Below are 19,625 nucleotides of genomic sequence, written 5' to 3'. Positions count from 1 at the left end.
GTTATCACAACAAACTGTATAAACTGATGCATCTATGAATAATAACTCAACAAGTAATGCTCAATCAATGAGTCGATTTATTTTGGGAGGAAATGGACATATTGATAGATTCCTCCACTTTGAACTGCTTACAGAACTTGCCTGGACTATGTATCACTTGTATGCATTGTGATCTATCTGTTGATGCAGCGAATTATGGTAGTGCTGGCATATCTTTGCTGATGTGTCACCAGTGATGCAATTTTTCCTAAGGAGCCATCAATTGACTTGGTGTTGTGGCATTTCTGTATCCTCCTCCCTTCTACTAGTGATGGTCTAATTTTGGGGGCCAACAGAGGTGAGGCAAAGAACCTCACCCCCCCAACTGGTGCATAGGCCTATCCACAAGTATGGCTATATGCTGGACCGGTAGTCAGTGACGGGTATGATCCAATTGCAGTGGTATCAACCTAAGACAGGAGGCTGACGCCTAGAGGTCAGTTCATCCCATGACGGGTAAGAACCATATGTTGAATTGGACAAACCTAACAGGCACGGTCCCTAGCCACATTGCTTGTTGCTTAATTAAACAGAAGGGGGGAGATGCTAAGAGCCACAGCCAAGTAATATGATGCATGGCATTTTTGGTTGAAAGGTGATGCCAGCAAGCCACTGAGATGATACGATTATGTTAAGATTTGCATTCATATGGATATTGGACTCCTGCTGTCCACCTCGGCCTGCTACGGGACTCCTGGAGAGTTCCCATTGGTTGGGGAAGTGCGGTAGGAGGGAATTCCGGAGGAGGAACTTCCTCTTGGGTTCCAGGGATCCGGGAGAATGCTGCGTGCGTCGATCGGCAATCTTCCCGGGAGCTTACGGAGCATTGGCGGCAGTTTCAAAAAATAAAGTTTGTTCCTGCTTGAGTGGCTCGTGATTTTGTGCCCAGCCAGACTGCTGCAACAGATTATATGTTTACTATGCGCAAGGTCCTATTCAAAGTGTTTTATATGTTTTAACTAATTTAAATCTTAAAACAATCCACTGGATTAGACTCTTCTCACCATTTATCAACAAAGAAATTAAAGTCAGACGGGGTGGTGCACACCTGTAATCCCAGCTACTCTGGAAATTGAGACAGGAGAATTACAAGTTCAAGCCCAGCCTGGGAAACTCAAAATAAAAAATAAAATGTACTGGAGTTGTAGCTCAGGAGTAAAAGCACTTACCTAGCATGTGTAAGGCCCTAGTTTCACTCCACACATATGAGTGAGTGAGAGAGAGAGAGCAAGAGAGAGAGAAACTGAGGCATAGAGGCTAAGTGCTCCATAGCACACAACTATTACACTTAGATTTGAATTCAGGGAGTTTAACTCAGAAAGCAAGCTCCCAGTCACCATTCTGTATGGCCTAAAGTCTGTGAATAATTCATTTGTTTAAAGCAGAGTTTTTAACACTTTAGAACACTGGGGGTCTCCTAAACCCATTCACAGAGTCTGTAGGATCAAAACTATTTCCATAATAATACTGTGGTAATGTTTGACTTTTCCACCATGTTAACAATTGCACTAAAGGTATAAAAGCAACAGTGAGCAAAACTGTTAGTGCCTTAGCACAAATCAAGGCAATGGCACAAAGCACTCTGTGAATCATTATATTCTTCAGTGGCAAACATTCACAGAAAAAAAAAATTAAAAAGAAAACAACATTTTATAAGAATGTTCTTGGTTAAACAGTTAAAAAAAAAAACAAAAACAAAACAGTGCTTTTAATAAATCTCAACCCTCAAGGATACATCTTTTTCATATTTCATGTGACAAAACAGGGGCAGGCATGAAGCACTTCTGCTGTATAATGAAATATGACAGTTGTCCCTAGCAACAGGACTTGTGGTTGTCCTGAGTTGTGAGCTGAACTGGGTACTTTTTTCATGGAACACAATTTTTACTTCAAGGAATGACTGACAATTTGTGGTTACTGAAACTCACTATTTGGCGGGCATTTTCTTTAAAAAGAAGATGTGAGCCTGTCACATTAAGGGAGGTATTGGGTCTTGAGCCAATCAAAAATTTAGAGAACAACTGATGTGAAGGCAAAAGACAAAATTTTTTGGTCTGATTTGAATTATGGTTTACAACTGAATGAAAATTGGAATTATTCTAAGACATTATTTTCATTAAGTCTTAAAATGTCCTATCTCACAAGTGAGTGAAATATTATTAGCAACTATTTTCTAAGACTCACACTTGAAACCATGACTGATAAGATTCTTTATGAGATTTATTAGGCTCTTACTTACCTTCATCTCAATAACAGTTTGCAGAGCCTTGGTCTTGGCAGAATCAGGAGCATTTTCAAACCTCCGGTGTATCTCCTATATAACAGAAACAAAGGAGAGTCAGTGCCCTCCTCCCCACTATGGACTTTTTAAAAGGGAATCGAGGGGCAGGTGTATGTAAAAGATAATTACTCCAACTTTGTCAGTATCTGCCTTATTTCTGAAAGACCAACCCTTGAACAGGGAATCCAGACTACATTCAGTCTATTCCAATCATGAAGCCACAGAAGAATATCTGACCCTGAGCATTTAGTTATTTAAAATTGGTCACACCCCACATAGAGATAAATAAATAAAGATATTGTGTCCAACTACAACTAAAAAGTATTTTTTAAAAGGGGGGGGAGCTGGAGTTGTGGCTCAGTGGTAGAGCGCTCATCTCATACATGCGGAGCCCTGGGTTCGATCCTCAGCGCCACATAAAGATAAATAAATAAAATAAAGGTATTGTGTCCAACTACAATTAAAAAATATTTTTAAAAAATAAAAATAAAAATAAAATTGGTCACACCAATGCCAGTTCCTACAATAGCTGAAACTATAGCATATCACCAGGGTGGTGTGTCTATCTTTCACTTGACTCTAAGACCTACAATCAGAACTGCAAATGATCCAAAAATTAGAAAAGTTCCCTTTCTTACAGGAGAAAATGAAAGCTATTACAACCAGTCTGCACTGCACAAAGTATTGAAAATATCTGGGTTGACAAGATCCTTTCCTTAGTATTCACCCTCAGAGTTAATAACTACCTGGGTACCTAATGATGAAAATCTCTTGGGTGGGGCTATAGGTAGAAAGAAAAAGATAAGACTGTTGAACAACTTTCCTAAATAGTTCGGGTTTAGAAAATGTCAGAAAAACACAGATCTTTTTTTTAACCTCAGAATTTATCTCCCCCAACCCACAAACTGGGGATTGAACCAAGGGCTTTGCGAATGCAAGGCAAAGGCTTTGCTGCTGAGCTGTATCCCAGCCCTGACCCAAAACCTATAGAGTTCAGGACTGGAAGGAAGGATGTAAATGTCTTCAAGGGTCACTCTGAAGTTACCAGACCACCTCAGGCATTTCTCTTGTCAGATTCTGTGAATGTCTCTGAGTTAAAGGGTCAACAAAGTACCCTGGGCAACCTCTAGTGACCCCAGGGAATACAGAGATGAATAGTCTCATCTGAATTAAGCATAATAAAAAGGATGGATAATACTTTAGTTATACATTTCACCTAATTTATTCATTCTTGCTTGAGTAGAAAGAATAGTTTGAGAAATCAAAGTATAACTTCTGGGGCTGAGGTTGTGGCTCAGTGGTAGAAAAAAAAAAATGAAACACTTTAGAACACTGGGGGTCTCCTAAACCCTCGCATGTCCGAGGCCCTGGGTTTGATCCTCAGCGCACATAAAAATAAATCAATAAATAAAATAAAGGTATTCTGTCCAACTAAAAAATAAATACATAAAAATACATATAATTATTTATATATGTGTGTATATTTTATATATATATATGTATATCTGCAACTTTACTGAGTTACTTTTTCTTAAAAAAAAAAAAAAAAAAACTGTTTTAATGAACTCACAGAAGTCCTAAATTATAAACAGTCAACAGATTAAACACCAGTAATTCCTAAACACCTACACGTCTCTTCTGCCTGCTAACACTATACCCCAAATCTTACATGTTTGAGCATTCCCTAACCTGGAAAACTGAAATCCAAAACTTTTGAGTGAAAACAGTAATGCTCAAATTTCAAGTTCAGAGCATTTATGATTTTAGATTTTCATATTAGAGGTACTCAATTGATGAAGTCTATTATGAATGTGCCAAAATCTGAAAAACTCCAAAATCTAAAAAACTTCTGATCCCAAGCATTTAAGGGATAATCAACCTGTATTAACAGACCCCACCCCTTTCACTATCCCTTTCCCTAATTCCAGTTCTAAATAACTAAGTATCCCACTTGCATGTTTAACAAACATTTTATTAAACACTTTTTACATGCCCAAGACTAAATTGATGGTGCCTCCAAAGCTGCTCCACCCTTGCAGTTGCTGCGGCCTAAAACCTGAGTCTTATTCATGTCTTCCATTCTCTCTCAAGTCATCAAGAAACCTATCTAGTTAACTCTGTCTTGAAAACATTCCAAAAATCTAAGAATTTCTTGCCATTTTCACTGCTACTATAACAATGATCCACTTTATGCTTTGAGTAGCCCTTGCTGCTCTGCCACTGTAACTTATTTTTAAAAGGACACATTTTCTTTCTCTCCTCTCCCCCAACCCCAACCCACCCAATCTCAGCAGAAACAGAATTACCTTTCTTCCCCATCCTCAGCAGTTATCTATCATTGAGCACACACTCACCACAGGATCAAATTAACTTAGACTTTGGGGACAGCACCAGAAGATCTCAGAAATGACTAGCTCCCAGATCAACAAGTGAACTACAACTCTGAAAGAACACATATGTAGCCTTTGAATCACCTATTTAAAACCCCCTGTTCCCTGATGGGCAGAATCACAACCTCCATGACAAGGAGTCCCCCGTGCTTCTTCTTTGCTAGAAAAGTAATAAAACTTTTTCCTTTTTCTCAAAACCATGTCCTCATTATTAGATTGGTATTTGGGGGGGGGGGGGGGCAAATACCAAGTTTCTGACAACACTACCAACCAGCATGCTACTTTAAAAAAACAAAACAAAAAACTTTTAATCAACCTCCTCCTCCTGAGCTTGTCCTCCACTGCAATAGTATTCTAAACAGAGAACCTTTTAAACATAAATTTGACCTTGTTACTCCTGTGCTCAAAACCTTGTTTTGGCTCCCCATTATGACTTAAAGTAGAGCCAAAGTCTTCTTGGTAGTTTATAAAATCTCATGCCTTATCAATCTTCCCTAATTAATATGCTTCAGTCACAAAGGACTCCTTGCTGCTCCTCAAATATGCTGGGCATGCTACAGTTCCCTGAGACCTTTGCACAGGCTGCCTGAACTCTTTTTTCACTCAACTGAAAAGGGTAGACTTCATCTTCTCCTAGTCATGGCTCAAATGTTTCTTCTACATTATTAGGTTTATTAACTGTGATGATACTAAAACAAACTAAAATAAAGACCCCCTCTGAAATTAAGGGCACTTCCTGATAACTTTTTTCCTGCATGCCATGTTTTCTCATACCGAGAATAAAGCCTAAAAGACTGCCCCCCACCCTCCACCACCAAGGTCCCAAGTCCAGAGAAGGAATTCATTAAGAGAATAGGAACTACTTCTCTGCTCTGGCCTGTCTAGCACAGGCTAACTTAAATCTGCATATCTATTTCCTTCCTTATGTCCTAGTTTGCTGCCTCTTATAAAAAGCTTTCCTGATCCTTCAATTTTCTGAAGATGGAAATTTGAAACATAAATTTCTTCTATCTTCCTTCAAAGCTGACTTGAATAAAACCTGTTTTCCTACCAATCTGACTCCAAATATTTGCCTCCCCTCTACTATGGATTTTTTCCCTTTTTTGTTCCTGCAGACTTCCAAACACCCAAAATAATCTGTAACACCATGAAAGGACTCAAATATTTGTCATGTCAATAGAGAACATAATTTTTTAAAATAACTACAATTCATATGTGAAAACTGATAAGAAGAAAACATCCACAGTACTATAAGGGAATAGGAATTCTCACCAAGTCTACAAGTTTTTTAACATTTCCTCAGGAATACTTGAGAGCTGAAGTACGAATGAAGTTAGAGTACAATTGTAAAAAGAGACAGAAAAACTCACAGATATTCTCAACCAACTAAAATGCAGAAAATGATGGGGCTGGGGTTGTGGCTCAGTAGTAGAACACTCGCCTAGCATGTGCAAGGCCCTGGGTTCGATCCTCAGCACCACATAATAAATAAATAAAATAAAAGTATTGTGTCCAACTACAACTAAACAATAAATATTTTTTAAAAATAATAAAATGCAGAAAATGACAAGTGGAAGGTGAAAAGTTGAAACTGCCTGCATATACCACTGGAAAATCTTCATGAACACCAATGTATACAAACACCCCAGCCTGAAAACTGATGGGTCTACATCAACTACCGTTCCTTCCTCCTCTCCTGTTCACTCTTTTTTCTTTAATTGATTATATAATATTTCAAACATATAAGATCCCTTCATAATAATCATCCTAATCTGGTTTCTTTTCCTACTCCTCCATTGAAACAACCCATCATATCTGAACTGCTAAATCTAACAAACACATTTCTGTCCCAGCCTTCCTAGAACTCTCAGAAACATCCAAAGTAAGGGTTCATTCCCACCTAGATATTTTATTTCTCTTGACTATCATGGTACCACACTCCCCTGATTTTTGTTTTTATTGTTGTTACCAGGGATCGAACCTAGGAGTACTTAACCACTGAGCCACATCAACAGCCCTTTTTATTTTTTTTATTTTGGGACAGGGTCTAAGTAGCTTTGGGCCTTGCTATGTTGCTAAGGCTGTTTTTTTGTTTTTTGGTTCTGGGTTTTTTTTTAAGAGAGAGAGAGAATTTTGTAATATTTATTTTTTAGTTTTTGGTGGACACAACATCTTTATTTTATTTTTACATGGTGCTGAAGATCGAACCCAGTACCCGGCGTATGCCAGGCGAGCGCGTTACAGCTTGAGCCACATCCCCAGCCCTAAGGCTGGTTTTGAACTCATGATCCTCCTACCTCAGCCTCCCAAACTGCTGGGATTACAGGTGTGTTCCACAGGCCTGGCCTCCCCTGATTTTCTTTCTTTTTCCAATTGTTCCCTCTCTGTTTTCTTTGTAGGTTCTTCCTTCTAAATTACACCTCCAAGTCCTAGGTACTCAGGACACTAAGGTGGGAGAATCACTTCAGCCTAGGAATTCAAGACCACTCCGGCAGCCTGGGCAACATAGCAAGACTGTGGCTAAAAATAAATAAATAAATATTTGTTTAAAATTTTTTTTAATATCTTTATTTTGTTTTATTTATTTTTATATGCTGCTGAGATCGAACACAGTGCTTCACATGTGTGAGGCAAGCGCTCTGCCACTGAGCCACAACTCCAGCCCAAATTTTAAAATTAGACCTCCATGTTATGTAGCAGTCCAAACTCTATACTTTTTCAAATAAACTCTGATCTGTACTAGTTGGCTTTAAATATAATGGAGATGCTGCTGATAAGTATCTAGGCCTACCCTCTGCTCTGATTTCAAGAGTCACATCTCACTGCACATTACACAGCTCCAGTTAGATGACTAATAAGTAACTCAATTTTTTTTTTCCTAAATGCTGATTTTCTCGCTCTTCCCTGGCCCTTCATTTGAGGAGATGTGTCTTCACCGTCTCATTAAAACAATATTGCCATCCCAGTGGCTAAAGCAGAACACAGAATCTCCTTTCCCTCCTTCCAATCTTCATTTCCCACAACCCATTCAATAGTAGATCCTAATTGTTTTATCTCCAAAATCTTCAATCTATCCATTTCTAATCTAGTTTAAGCTTAAATTACTACACAGACTCTACTGAGTTTTCTCCCATATCTTTTATCCATTCTCAAGATAGCACTCCTGTGATCTTGGCAAAATAGGAAAGAACACTGTGGTATTAATCTGCTTCAAATCCTTCAATGAACTTCCAACTATACTTCTCACTCTGCAAGATCAGCACAATCTGACTATAATGGAAGTTAACAGACTGGCCCTTCTGTCATAGACTATTAGAAAATTACACAATATGCATGAAACAACTGTTTTCAGACACTGGACAACAAGCAATTTGAGAATATGATAATTTGAGAGAAGAGACATAAGGTGATGGCCTGTGGGGCATAATGTAACATGTGGGGCATGCTGCATCAGAAAGGAGGAAACCTAACTTGAAATAGGGCATGCAACATGTGGGGCATGTTGCATCAGAAAAGAGGAAACCTAAATTGCTACCTGCTTCCTGGTCCTGGGGCCATATGTGACTAAGATAGTGCCTGGAGATCAGCCAGAAGGTGTTACCTGGGGTGAGGAAAAATCAGACCACCTCCAGGATAGGCTCAGAACTCTCCCCACCCTGCTGACCTTTATCCTGATTGGCTCCTGTACATTATATTAGCTGTGTGTATAAATATCAAGGGACCTGAATAAACTGCTGAGAGAAGATTCCTGAGTGTTGCGTCTTCCTTGCGGGCAAGGGGTCGCGACATGTTTTCTCAATAAATTGAGATCCTGCTTTGACTGGTCTCCCTGACACATCTGATTGTCCTCCAGTGAGAGAGGGCTGGGTGCGGGCGGGTTTTTCTGGGTTTATCCTGGCCAGGGTGTGCTCTCCCCAAACTCTCATGCGGGTCAGGAGGGAAGGGGGGGATGGGGCTAAAAACCCCGATAATGGCCCAGACTTGCTGTCTAATACATGACACAAGGAAAGAAAGCTCAGAGACCTTAAGACAAACCAGCAAGTAAGACTTCTAAAAGCAGTGGAAATTTATGGAGCAAAATAACACCAAGAAGAAAGCTCACCAGAAAACCACTAGTATCTAATCTGGTGGGGTCCCTTTGAGTCTGGCCAAATACAAAGCTCTGCATTCCCAGAAGACTCCACAAGGTCATATGAAGAACTACAGAAAGAACAACTCTCTGGGAGCTGAGTTGAGCAACTGCCTGAACTGCCACAAAAAAATTCAAGTTCCAAAGAGCCAAAGTGGAGTGAATACAGTGACATTCAGCAGAGATACCAGAAAGGTCAAGCCTTAGGAGTAGAGCTAAGTTATCTCCAGAGGGAAGTCTATTCTAAACCAGCCCTAACAGAGTTTAAAAGCAAGTCTTCAAAGAACACAAGTAAATTAACTCTTGCAAGGCAAAACTTCATTAAGGGAGACAAAAGAATCAAAGCATTTAATAACAATTCATCTAAAATATCTGTACTATAATAACAGAAAATTACACAATATATAAAGATTACTAAACATATAAAGCAGGAAAATATGGCTTAAAATCAAGAGACAAGTCATTTGACTGAAATAAACACAGAAATCACAAATATGATAAAATTATCATTCTAGCTAATAAGCTAAGAAATGGTTGAACCACATGAGGAAAATGGGGAATTAAAAGGAAATTTGTAAGAAATTTAAAGCACATTTTTGAGAAATGGACCAAACTAAGACACAACATCTAGGGATGGTACTTAGGAATGATATTAATTTGTTAATGGAATATAACTACTGTAATGTTAGGGATACATATGTGATGTGTATAATAAAAATCAAAGGTATGGCTGCTACAAAAAGCCAGGATTGTGATTACTTTTAGAAGAAAGGGACAGAGTTCTGACTGGGATAATGTACCTGAGCAGCTTCCAGGTGGCTGTTAAAGTTCTCTTTCTAGACCTGGGTGGTGGTTACAAGGCTGATGACTTTATAATTTATTCAACTATAACATATGTTTTATACTATTTTCTGTATGTTGTCTTTTTAAGTTTTTAATAATCTCTTGAAACCATCTGCTTATCTTCCATCTCAACACCTAACACATCAGTTCAGAAGGTAATAAACTCCCACTTGCATTTAAACAAACTAGCCAGCTTTCAGTTTGTCTACACTGAATCTAATTTCCATTCTGTAAACAAGGTGATAGACTGGATACATAGTAGATACTTTCTCTTGTTTGTTTTTATGTGATGCTAAGGATGGAACCCAGGGCCACACACATGCTAAGGCAAGCACTCTGTCGCTGAGCTACAGCCCCAGCCAATACTTAATAATAAAATGAGTATGAACTTTTTAAATATATACCCCAAAATAAAATAGACCCTCTAATTTTAAACAATCTTCATATATTAATAAAATGCTATAACCTACACTTTGACATTTCTTATTTGGTAGTTCTATACACAATTGAAAATATTAAAACTGCACAACTTTGAAATACCTCATAATTGAAATTTTTACCTAGTTTATGACCTTTCCTCTTCCCCATTACCTAATTCCAAACAGGTAAGTTCAAAATGCTCTACTTTAAGAAGAAACTAAGTTCAACTATAAATTCTGCAAGCATATAAGGAAAATGAAAAGAAAACAGAAACCATTTGAATAAAAATATCTGTCTGCATATAGTAAGGAACTAGTAAACATTTTAAACCATTCACAGGAATAAAGCTTTCCTAGTGCAACAAGTGAAAACCCATCACTCATAGCAACCTTCTATTCAGAGGCCTGCACATTAAAGCTCACTATGAACACAACTTATTGTCAGTGAGGTCATAACTACACTGTCCCACTAAGTACATCAACCCTCTGACTCATGCACTGTTAATAATGAAAAGAGATTCTGGTAATAGAAGTGAATGTACTATTCAAACTAGTGTAAAAAGAATATATCATTTGTTCACTTCATTTTGCTCCTACTGGCCTGAAATTTTTCATTCAAAAAAATAAAGAACTTCAAAGTAGGGGTAGAATTATCTGGACCTTGTCACATTGTCAACTGTGGTAGACAGAAGAAAAATGTGTTTACTTTCTCAAGAATAATGAGTAATCTAGAGTTAGAACACAAGTTAGGAACCAAATTTCATATTTCTCCTTTTCTTTAGCAGGCTTTGTTTTGTTTTGCTTTGCTTTGCTTTTTGGTACTGAGGATTAAAGCCAGGGGCACTTTACCACTGAGCCACATTCCCAGCCCTTTTTATTTTTTATTTTGAGACAGGGTCTCACCAAATTGCCCAGCCTGGCCTTAAATTTGCAATCCTCCCACCTCAGCCACCCAAATCACTGGGATTACAGGCATGTGCCATTGCACCAGCAGTAGTGATTTCTTTCTTGAAAGTAAGCCAACATTTAATTTTACATCTGTATTAAAGGAACATTCGTAACTGAAAAGCAGTATTTAGGTCTGAAATTTCTTTTGCTCAAATTTTAGATTTTAGCCTTCCACACTCGAGTCAAGGGTAGAAGCACCAAATGTGTGTAAAGCCCTTTCAGTGATTCACTCCTCCACATGTGTTCTGGGTTTGCTGTATTCACAATACAGAGGAGATAAAAATAAAGAAAGGGAAGTTAAATAGGAATCACTTTTTCAGCATCTTCATGAGACAATGATGAGTAGCATAGTACTTTAACATTTTGCCTCCATTAACTTCATTATGCTGGGAAATCATACCTTTTTGCCAAAATAGAAAAGAGAGGCCAATGGCACCACAAAACAGAGGAGGAATAATAGCATGAATAAATGTAACATTCAACTATTCTCATTTCAAAAATCACTACAAAAGATGGCAACAGTCGCGCTCAGCAGCACATGCCTATAATCCAGCAGCTCAGGAGGGTAAGGCAGGAGGATTGCGAATTCAAAGACAGCTTCAGCAAAAAAAAAAGAGGCATTATGTAACTCAGCTGAGACCCTATATCTAAATAAAATACAAAATAGGGCTGGGATGCTCGGAGGTCAAGTGCCTCTGAGTTCAATCTCTGGTAACCACCCCCCCCCCCATAAAAAGATCAAACTAATTTAGGGACTCCCTTTTCTTTTTTAATTACACCTATTCATTGTCAAAATATTTTACCTATTGCTTTTCTCTATATAATCTCTATTTTTTCCTCAGTCTCCCCTGTTTATACCTTCCAGCAGCAAGTAAAACAGAAAGGCATTCCTCAAATGTTCTAGTTATATTCAGAATTCCTAACCTAGAACCTACTCAAACATGAAACTTTTAACCTTAAACATTCTATAAACTCTAACAAGAAAGCAGTTATACTAACAAGGTTTGTTGATTAAAATATCATATTAACAACAAAAAAAAAACTAGCAGAATGCAATAATAGTTTTAAATAAATCTGTATTTTACCCATCACAAGAGTTACCTACATTTTTAAGAACTGGAGCACACACATAGGTTTGAAATATATTATTGAATTGGCCTAAAGACAATACCTTTAGATGTGAATACAGATTAAAGATCAAAACATTCCATACCAATTTGGATATTCTCTGCCAACAGACTAAGAACCAAAGTTTAGATCTCAAACTTGGTGTATTAACAGAATCACCTACAAAGCTTGTTAAAACTCTATTTCTGGGCTGGGGTTGTGGCTCAGTGGTGGAGCACTTGCTTAGCACGTGTGGGGCACTGGGTTCAATCCTCAGCATTACATACAATAAATAAAATAAAGGTGATATATATATTTCTAAGCCCTACCACTAACCAAATCTGACTTGTAATTCAGCATTTGTCCAATAGATGGCATCACTCTTTTACCAATCAAAGGAAAGGTGCTACAACAAAACAACAACAACAACAACAACAACAACAAAAAACTAACAGTAGTAGTCAAAGAACACTGTAATTTCAACATAAACAAAATACAATGGTTAATTGAAATTTTACTTTTTCCTCTTTGGCTTTATAGGGAGAATTATTTGCTGCTATCTACAGAATCATGTTCATAAACAAAACAAAACTTTTAACAAGTCATACCATAAATATTACCACATAGAACTATTGTTTAATGCTATTATATTTCATCAAATCTAAAATGCCACTGATTATAAGACAACACTATTTTACGTGCTGGAAAGAAATGGGGGGAAATGCCTCAAAATAAATTCTGACACAATTTTTTATTATTTAAATTTTTTTAATACTGATTTTAAGAATTCCAATTTCTCACTTAATTAAAAATAATTTAATCAGACATTATTAACTGTTTTCATAAATTTGTCTATATTTGGCTACTCTGTTTCAATGCTGATTCACAGAATATTTCTGAAGATACTAAACAAAATTAAAGCTAACATGAGAAATATTAACAATGCTCATACATCAACTAGAGTGGTAACAAAATGAACATTTATGAGTATACCTTTGAGTACACAGGTAAATAAATCAGAACTGCTGCTTTACTGACAGTAACTATAAAATCCTATCTAGTATTAAGCCTTAACTCATGAGTCATACTAACAATCAAGATACCACTCACTTAACCTAGATTAAATTTCTTGCTAGACTTTCTTGTTCATGTCTGCTCTCTCCCTGCCATCCCACACAATACTCTCACACAATAAGAGTAAGTTTTAAAAGCTAAATCAGCTCATAATCCTCTTAATTAGACAAGTGGAACAGTTTTTCTCGGGCACTTTGAAGAAAATTATCCTATTATCCGCAAGGATCTTGAAGGCAGGAACTTTGCCTCCTAGAGGGCACGGATTTAACTTTGTTCACTGTTATCTCCTTATTTCTTTGCACATGGTTGGTATTGGTACACAAGAAATGTCTGATGAATGGAATGAATTAATGAATCTAACTCTGGATACTTTCCCAACTTCTCATCTCGTCAAGCCTTCTCCTTGTATAGGATGCTGCTCTTGGCCTTCCTCCTGTTCCCTCAAAACTTCCCACCAGGCCTTTGAAACTTGTTAACCTCTTTTAGAGAAATGATTTTACCAAACTGCTCTGCAAGGTTGACTACTTCTGTTTCTTCAGATCTCTACTTTTTAAAGGGCACTTCCTCAAAGACATGTACCTTGTTTAAAAAAATCCCCTTCTTCAACATAAATATTGTAACTACACCCATATCATTTATTTCATCTCATAATTATGAGTTAACTGTCTCACCAGATTTTTTAATTCTAGGAAGACAAAGACCATGTGTTCTGACAGAAAAAAAAAAATGTATATTCAGTGCCTATTCCAAGATGAAATACACACTACAGGCTTAATAAATGTTAGATGAGTAAGAGAGAGACAGAAAGACAGAGAGATTGATTCAGACACACAAAGCACTTCCAGCGTCTTACTGCTTTGGAAACAATCTTTATGTAACAGTCTAATCATGTTACAAAACTTTACCCTAAAATATCATTATAGCTTCAGATTATATCTTCTAGCAAACATGTTTAATTTTTTAAGGTTCTTGCTATGGTAATAAGTCTTAATTGTCAAGGATTTTATTAAAATCGTTTTGCTTACATTTTCTTCTAATGTTTTTATTTTTAAAAAATTAGCTCTTTAGGGGGCTGGGATTGTGGCTCAGCAGTAGAGCGCTCCCCTAGCACAGGCGAGACCAGGGTTCGATCCTCAGCACCACATAAAAATAAAGGCATTGTGTTGTGTCCCTCTACACCAAAAAAATAAACATTTTTTTTTTTTATTAGCTCTTTAGGGCTGGGGTTGTGGCTCAGTGGCAGAGCACTTGCCTCACGTATGTGAGGCACTGGGTTCGATCCTCAGCACCACATAAAAATAAGCAAACAAAATAAAGATATTATGTCCATGTATAACTAAAAAAGTATTTTTAAAAAATTACCTCTTTGGGGCTGGGCTTGTGGCTCAGCGATAGAGCGCTTGCCTAGCATATGTCAGACCCTGGTTTAATCCTCGGCACCACGTAAAAATAAATAAATAAATAAATGTATAAAAAATTTGAAAGAATTTTTTAAAAATTAGCTCTTTATTTCATCTGGCATTTAATGTGGTATAACTAAGATGAGTGTTTTCCAAATGACAGCCATTATACTCAATTCATGTCATCTTTATATTAACTCTGGGTTCAATTCTGTTTCCTTGATATAGTTATCTACTTATGTGCCAGTTCCACACATTTTAATCCAATGGATCATGTATCATGATTTACTTAGGTAAGTCCACCTGCATTGTTCTCACAAATAAACTGCAAAACCATTTGGGCATGTTTCAAGAATATTCCCATTGCAGTTCTGCTACAGTTATAGATTTGGGGGAAGCTGACATATTTATATTAGTGTTTCTAACTATGCAATAATGAAAATTATGCTCCATCCTTTTCATTAATGATGCTATTTATTCAATTTCCTTATCTACCTAACATTTCCAAAATAATGTCAAATACTAATAAGAACAAACCTCTTTGACCACTTCCTAACTTCAGTAAGCATTTCCAGTATGTGATCATCAGTAAGCATAATACTGGCTATTAGTGTGAAATATGTGTTTTCAAAGTACATTTATTGTACTATTATTTATTTAAAACAGGATATAAAATATCATTCAATTATTACTTTATTAAGAGTTTATTTGAACTGATTGTCAAAATATATAACATTTTACAATAGCCAACAAACACCATGAGATTCTCTTTTCCTTTCACCTAAAACAAATAAAATTATGTATTAAGTCATCCTATCATTCCTGAAATAAACTCCTTTTGGTCATGTAGTATTTTCCTTTATCATAATGCTAACCCTATCTGCTAATATTTTATTATAATGCTCATATCTAAATATATAAGCAAAACTGGTTAGAAGGAGTTCACCATTGTTGTTTCCTTTATTTTTCTATATGGGTCTCACTATGTTGCCCAGGCTGACCTCAAATCCTGGGATCAAGTAATCTTCCTGCCTCAGCTTCCTGAGTAGTTGGGACTATAGGTGCATATAACATAACTTTGGAGGTTTGGTTTTGACCTTTATCCATTTTGGGAGGAGGGAGTTATCCTTCTTTCTTTAAATAGATTTAATTATCTCTGCCAATATTTCAATTTATTCAACAAGCATTTATTAACAAATACTGTGGACTTGTCAGACACTGGCACTATACAGATAAAAAATGATTTGTGTTCCCATAAAACTCATATGTTGAAACCCTAAATCCTCAGTGTGATGGTAAGAGGAAAAGGGGTTAATTAGGCTTTGAGGATAAGCCTATTCATGGGATTAGTGCCCTTATAAAAGGGACCTCTCTTGCCCTTTGTCACCATGTGAGAAGGGGGTCACAGGAAGATGACAGCAGTCTTAAGAGAGAGGAAACAGGTCCTCATCAGACACCTGTACCTTGATCTTGGACTCTCCAACCTCCAGAACTGTAAGAAACAAGTGTTGCTGTAAAAGCCACCCAATCTATAGTAATCTTTGTCATTGCAGCCAAGACTAAGAAAATATATAACCCTGGTGCAAAATATTATGTGAACAACAATGAAGAAATACATACGGAAGTGTACATATGTATGATCAATACAATACCAAAGCTACAGAGGGAGACTTCACAGAATTAAAACCTAAAATCTTAAAGGCAAGTATGAGAAACAGAAAGGAGAATAAATATTCCAAAACTTTTTTGTGAAGAAATCATTTACACTTGCTCTCAAATAATTGTAAATAGTATGTTTACATTTCCTATAAGATAATGCTATGTTACTAATGGCAACCTGAAATTGTGTATTGGTATGATTATTAGCAAGGCCTACATTTCTTCCCACATTATGTACATAAGACTTAATATTTGTAGATTTTCTTGTTTTTAAAAACTCATCCTGAATTCTTGGGTTTTCCCACTACTCTTTCAAATTTACCGTATTTCTTATTGTTCCCTGTGGCTTTCTACAATCTTTAGCTATTCAGCATTTATGAACTCCAAAACTCAAAGAACTAGCACAGGCTGAAATATTCAGAACAAGACAAGCAGCAAAAATTTAACATTCACATTTCATCATGATGCTGGTATAGTTTTCATGTTGCATGGTCTCTTTGAGATTATGAGAATTTCTTCAACACTGATCTACAGCCAGGCTCTGATCTATCTTATTAAATTATAAAGTCTTGAATGTAAACTGAAAGAAACTCAGGATTTTTTGTAACATGGTATATGACAGAAAGTGTCCTCAGACAATACATTATGGTAATTTGAAGAGTGCAGTATGTACATAGCTGAGATTAATCATAAAACAGTACATATTGCTTGTAGTATAAAATGGCCCAACCACTCTAGAGGACAAGTGTATTAAAATTTTGAAAATGTACACACCATTTAAGCAAATTTCTTTCTATGAATTTACCCACCCCACCAAAAAAAAAAAAAATCAAAAAACATACATGGATATATAGCTAAGAACATTCATTCAGTGCATCAGTGTTTTATAATACTGAAAATTGCAAATTTTCAATAGGAAAAGATGTTCAAATAAATGCAATGGAATATTATAAAGTCATGTGAAATTACCAAAATCTGTAAGAAATGATGGAGAAAGATGGTCAAGGCAATTTATGAAAAAAAAAAACATAAGACATCATATTATGCTTAGTCGTACTAAAACAGCAGGCATTAGTTAAATGTATATACTAATAAAAATTTTATTTATCTATAAAAGTTACATTTAAATAAATTTAAAATTAAGTTCCTCAGTCACACTAGCCACATTTCAACTGCTTAAAGAGCCACATGCAGCTATTGGCTACCATTTCTGACAGAGCAGATATGGAATATTTCCACCATTATAGAAGTATTACTGAATAGAAAAGGAAACAGAAATAATGAAATAAACATATGTAGGAAAAAAATGACTATAGTGAAACATGAGGATTACAAATTGGAAGCCAACCTGGGCAACTCAGATTCTTTATCAAAATAAAACATAACAAGGTCTTGGAATATACCTTAGTGGCAGAGCACCTCTGGGTTCAATCCAGTACAGGGGGGAAAAAAACTGGAAACATTTAAACAACAAATAACAACTTTTAGTTGTTAGTAATACATTGGGTTTTTAAGTTTTTGCTCATCTTATTTTCTAAATTTAAAAATAATCAACTACAATGGATTTTCTATGTACTAAAATCAATTTTTTTTAAAAAACAATGAAATTTTTAAAAATAAAATGCCCCAGCTGTAAATAAAGATTGCAGATTAATTTTTTTTCTTTTTTTACAAAAGGGGAAATTATGGAACAAACTACAAACTTAGAGAAGTATTTTTTCAATTACTACTTTGCTGCTTTGAAAATGTCTTTTTTAAAAATATTTTTTTAATTGTCAATGGACCTTTTTTTCTATTTATTTAAATGTGGTACTGAGAATCAAACCCAGTGCCTCACACATGCTAGGCAAGCACACTACCACTGACCCACAATCCCAGCCCATATATCATTTTTTTAAATCTCTTTCTTTGCAATTTATTTAAAAAGGGATTACTGAGACCCACTAACAAAGTTTGGGGATTTTGCCCTGTATCCAAATGTGAGTTATCCTAAATCTGACCATAAGTTATTATAGCTATTAATTTATTTTAACGTAAGATGAATTCTTCTTATGCTTCCTTAAAATGAAGCATTACCTAGAAAAGTGAAAAAATATCAATAATCACACATATCAGCTCAAATCTGAGTTTCCTCTCAAAAAATAAGTAAGAGTGTGTCTCTATGTCATTCTTTCCATCTGAGCCTCCATGGTAGCAAATGATTTTTATCTCACATCTTTTATAGCAAGGCAACAGTTTCCATGGAAACCACAAGGCAAACATCCACTACTGCTTCCAAGGACATTGTAAATACACGTAAACTAAGGTACCAGCTTACTTTCTCTTATTAATATTTTAAAATTCAACAATAGTTAGCTACTGCTTTTGTTGTGTTGTCCTGTGAATAAATCTATAGGTAAGTAATTCTATGCCCCTCAAGCATCAACCAGCATCTAGAAATCAGGTATGTGTGTGGTGAAGGGCAGGAGATTCCAGAAAGCTGTGGAGCCAGCATGTATTCCAGATGATGTCATCTCTTACAAGTAAGACAGCAAATCAGAATAGAAATCAGTGAAGCACTTAAACAAAAAAGACAAAACCCCCTTCTAATAGCATGGTAGAGCATATAAATTTAACTAGGCCAAGAAGCTGATTAAAATAAGGGGGAAAAGGCAAAAATAAATCACAACCGAAGAAGTGGTCACTCACCTCTCTCAACATATTGTTTTCTTTTTCCTTCTGTTCCAAAAGGCTTTCTAGGTGGTGGACATGCATCTCTGCCTCTGCCAGCCGTCTTGTTCTTTCATGGTCTTCCTCAGTAGCCTTGGCAGACAGACCTTTGCTCTGCAACATCTCCAAAAGCTTCTTAATGGACTCATCCCGAGCATTTAAGGTTTGCTTCTGCGTCTCAATACGAAGCTCCATTTCCTCCAGGGTCTTTCGTAGAAGGAACAGCTCTTTGGCCTGCCGCTCATGCTCAGCATGCAGCCTCTGGAAGTTCTCCTCTGTCAGCTCTGCTACACAAGGTTCACCTGTCCTACTGCTACTGTCTTGCTGAAACAACTGATTCAGGTCCCTCTGGATTCGCAATTCATCCTGGAGAGCCTGGATTGTCATCTGCATGTGCTAGAACCAAGACAAAAAGAAAAACCCAAATCAGCTTTCCCTCTCAAGTAGCAAAAACAGAGCAGCTTGGGAGGAGCTGAAAATAGCTACAAGGTCTGCCTTCAGCAAATCAGGATTCAACTTATTCTGTTTTATAGTTTCTTTAAAAACAACTGAGATAATCTGCAAAATGTCAGTAATTCAACTTGCATTTACTCTCAACATGAAGTATTCTACCACTGAGCCACATCG

The 19,625-nt window shown here is 36.5% G+C and overlaps 1 protein-coding gene across 5 annotated transcripts in view; it reads right to left on the bottom strand.

Moving 5' to 3' along the window:
• The window catches only part of Erc1 (ELKS/RAB6-interacting/CAST family member 1), a 546,275-nt gene that overhangs the window by 425,076 nt on the left and 101,574 nt on the right, over window positions 1-19,625 (bottom strand). For all 5 annotated transcript variants that reach the window (XM_071610305.1, XM_027951274.3, XM_027951275.3 and 2 more), the window contains exons 3-4: window positions 18,978-19,394; window positions 2,279-2,353 (exon numbers count right to left, since the gene is read on the bottom strand). In XM_071610305.1, the coding sequence (XP_071466406.1) occupies window positions 2,279-2,353; window positions 18,978-19,394 (492 nt within the window). The remainder of the gene's footprint in view (window positions 1-2,278; window positions 2,354-18,977; window positions 19,395-19,625) is intronic.

This window comes from Marmota flaviventris, chromosome 3, assembly GCF_047511675.1.
Source record: "Marmota flaviventris isolate mMarFla1 chromosome 3, mMarFla1.hap1, whole genome shotgun sequence".
Taxonomy (NCBI): Eukaryota; Metazoa; Chordata; class Mammalia; order Rodentia; family Sciuridae; genus Marmota; species Marmota flaviventris.
The sequence above is the reverse complement of the archived record's forward strand: the minus strand, read 5'-3'. Positions and strand labels throughout refer to the sequence as shown.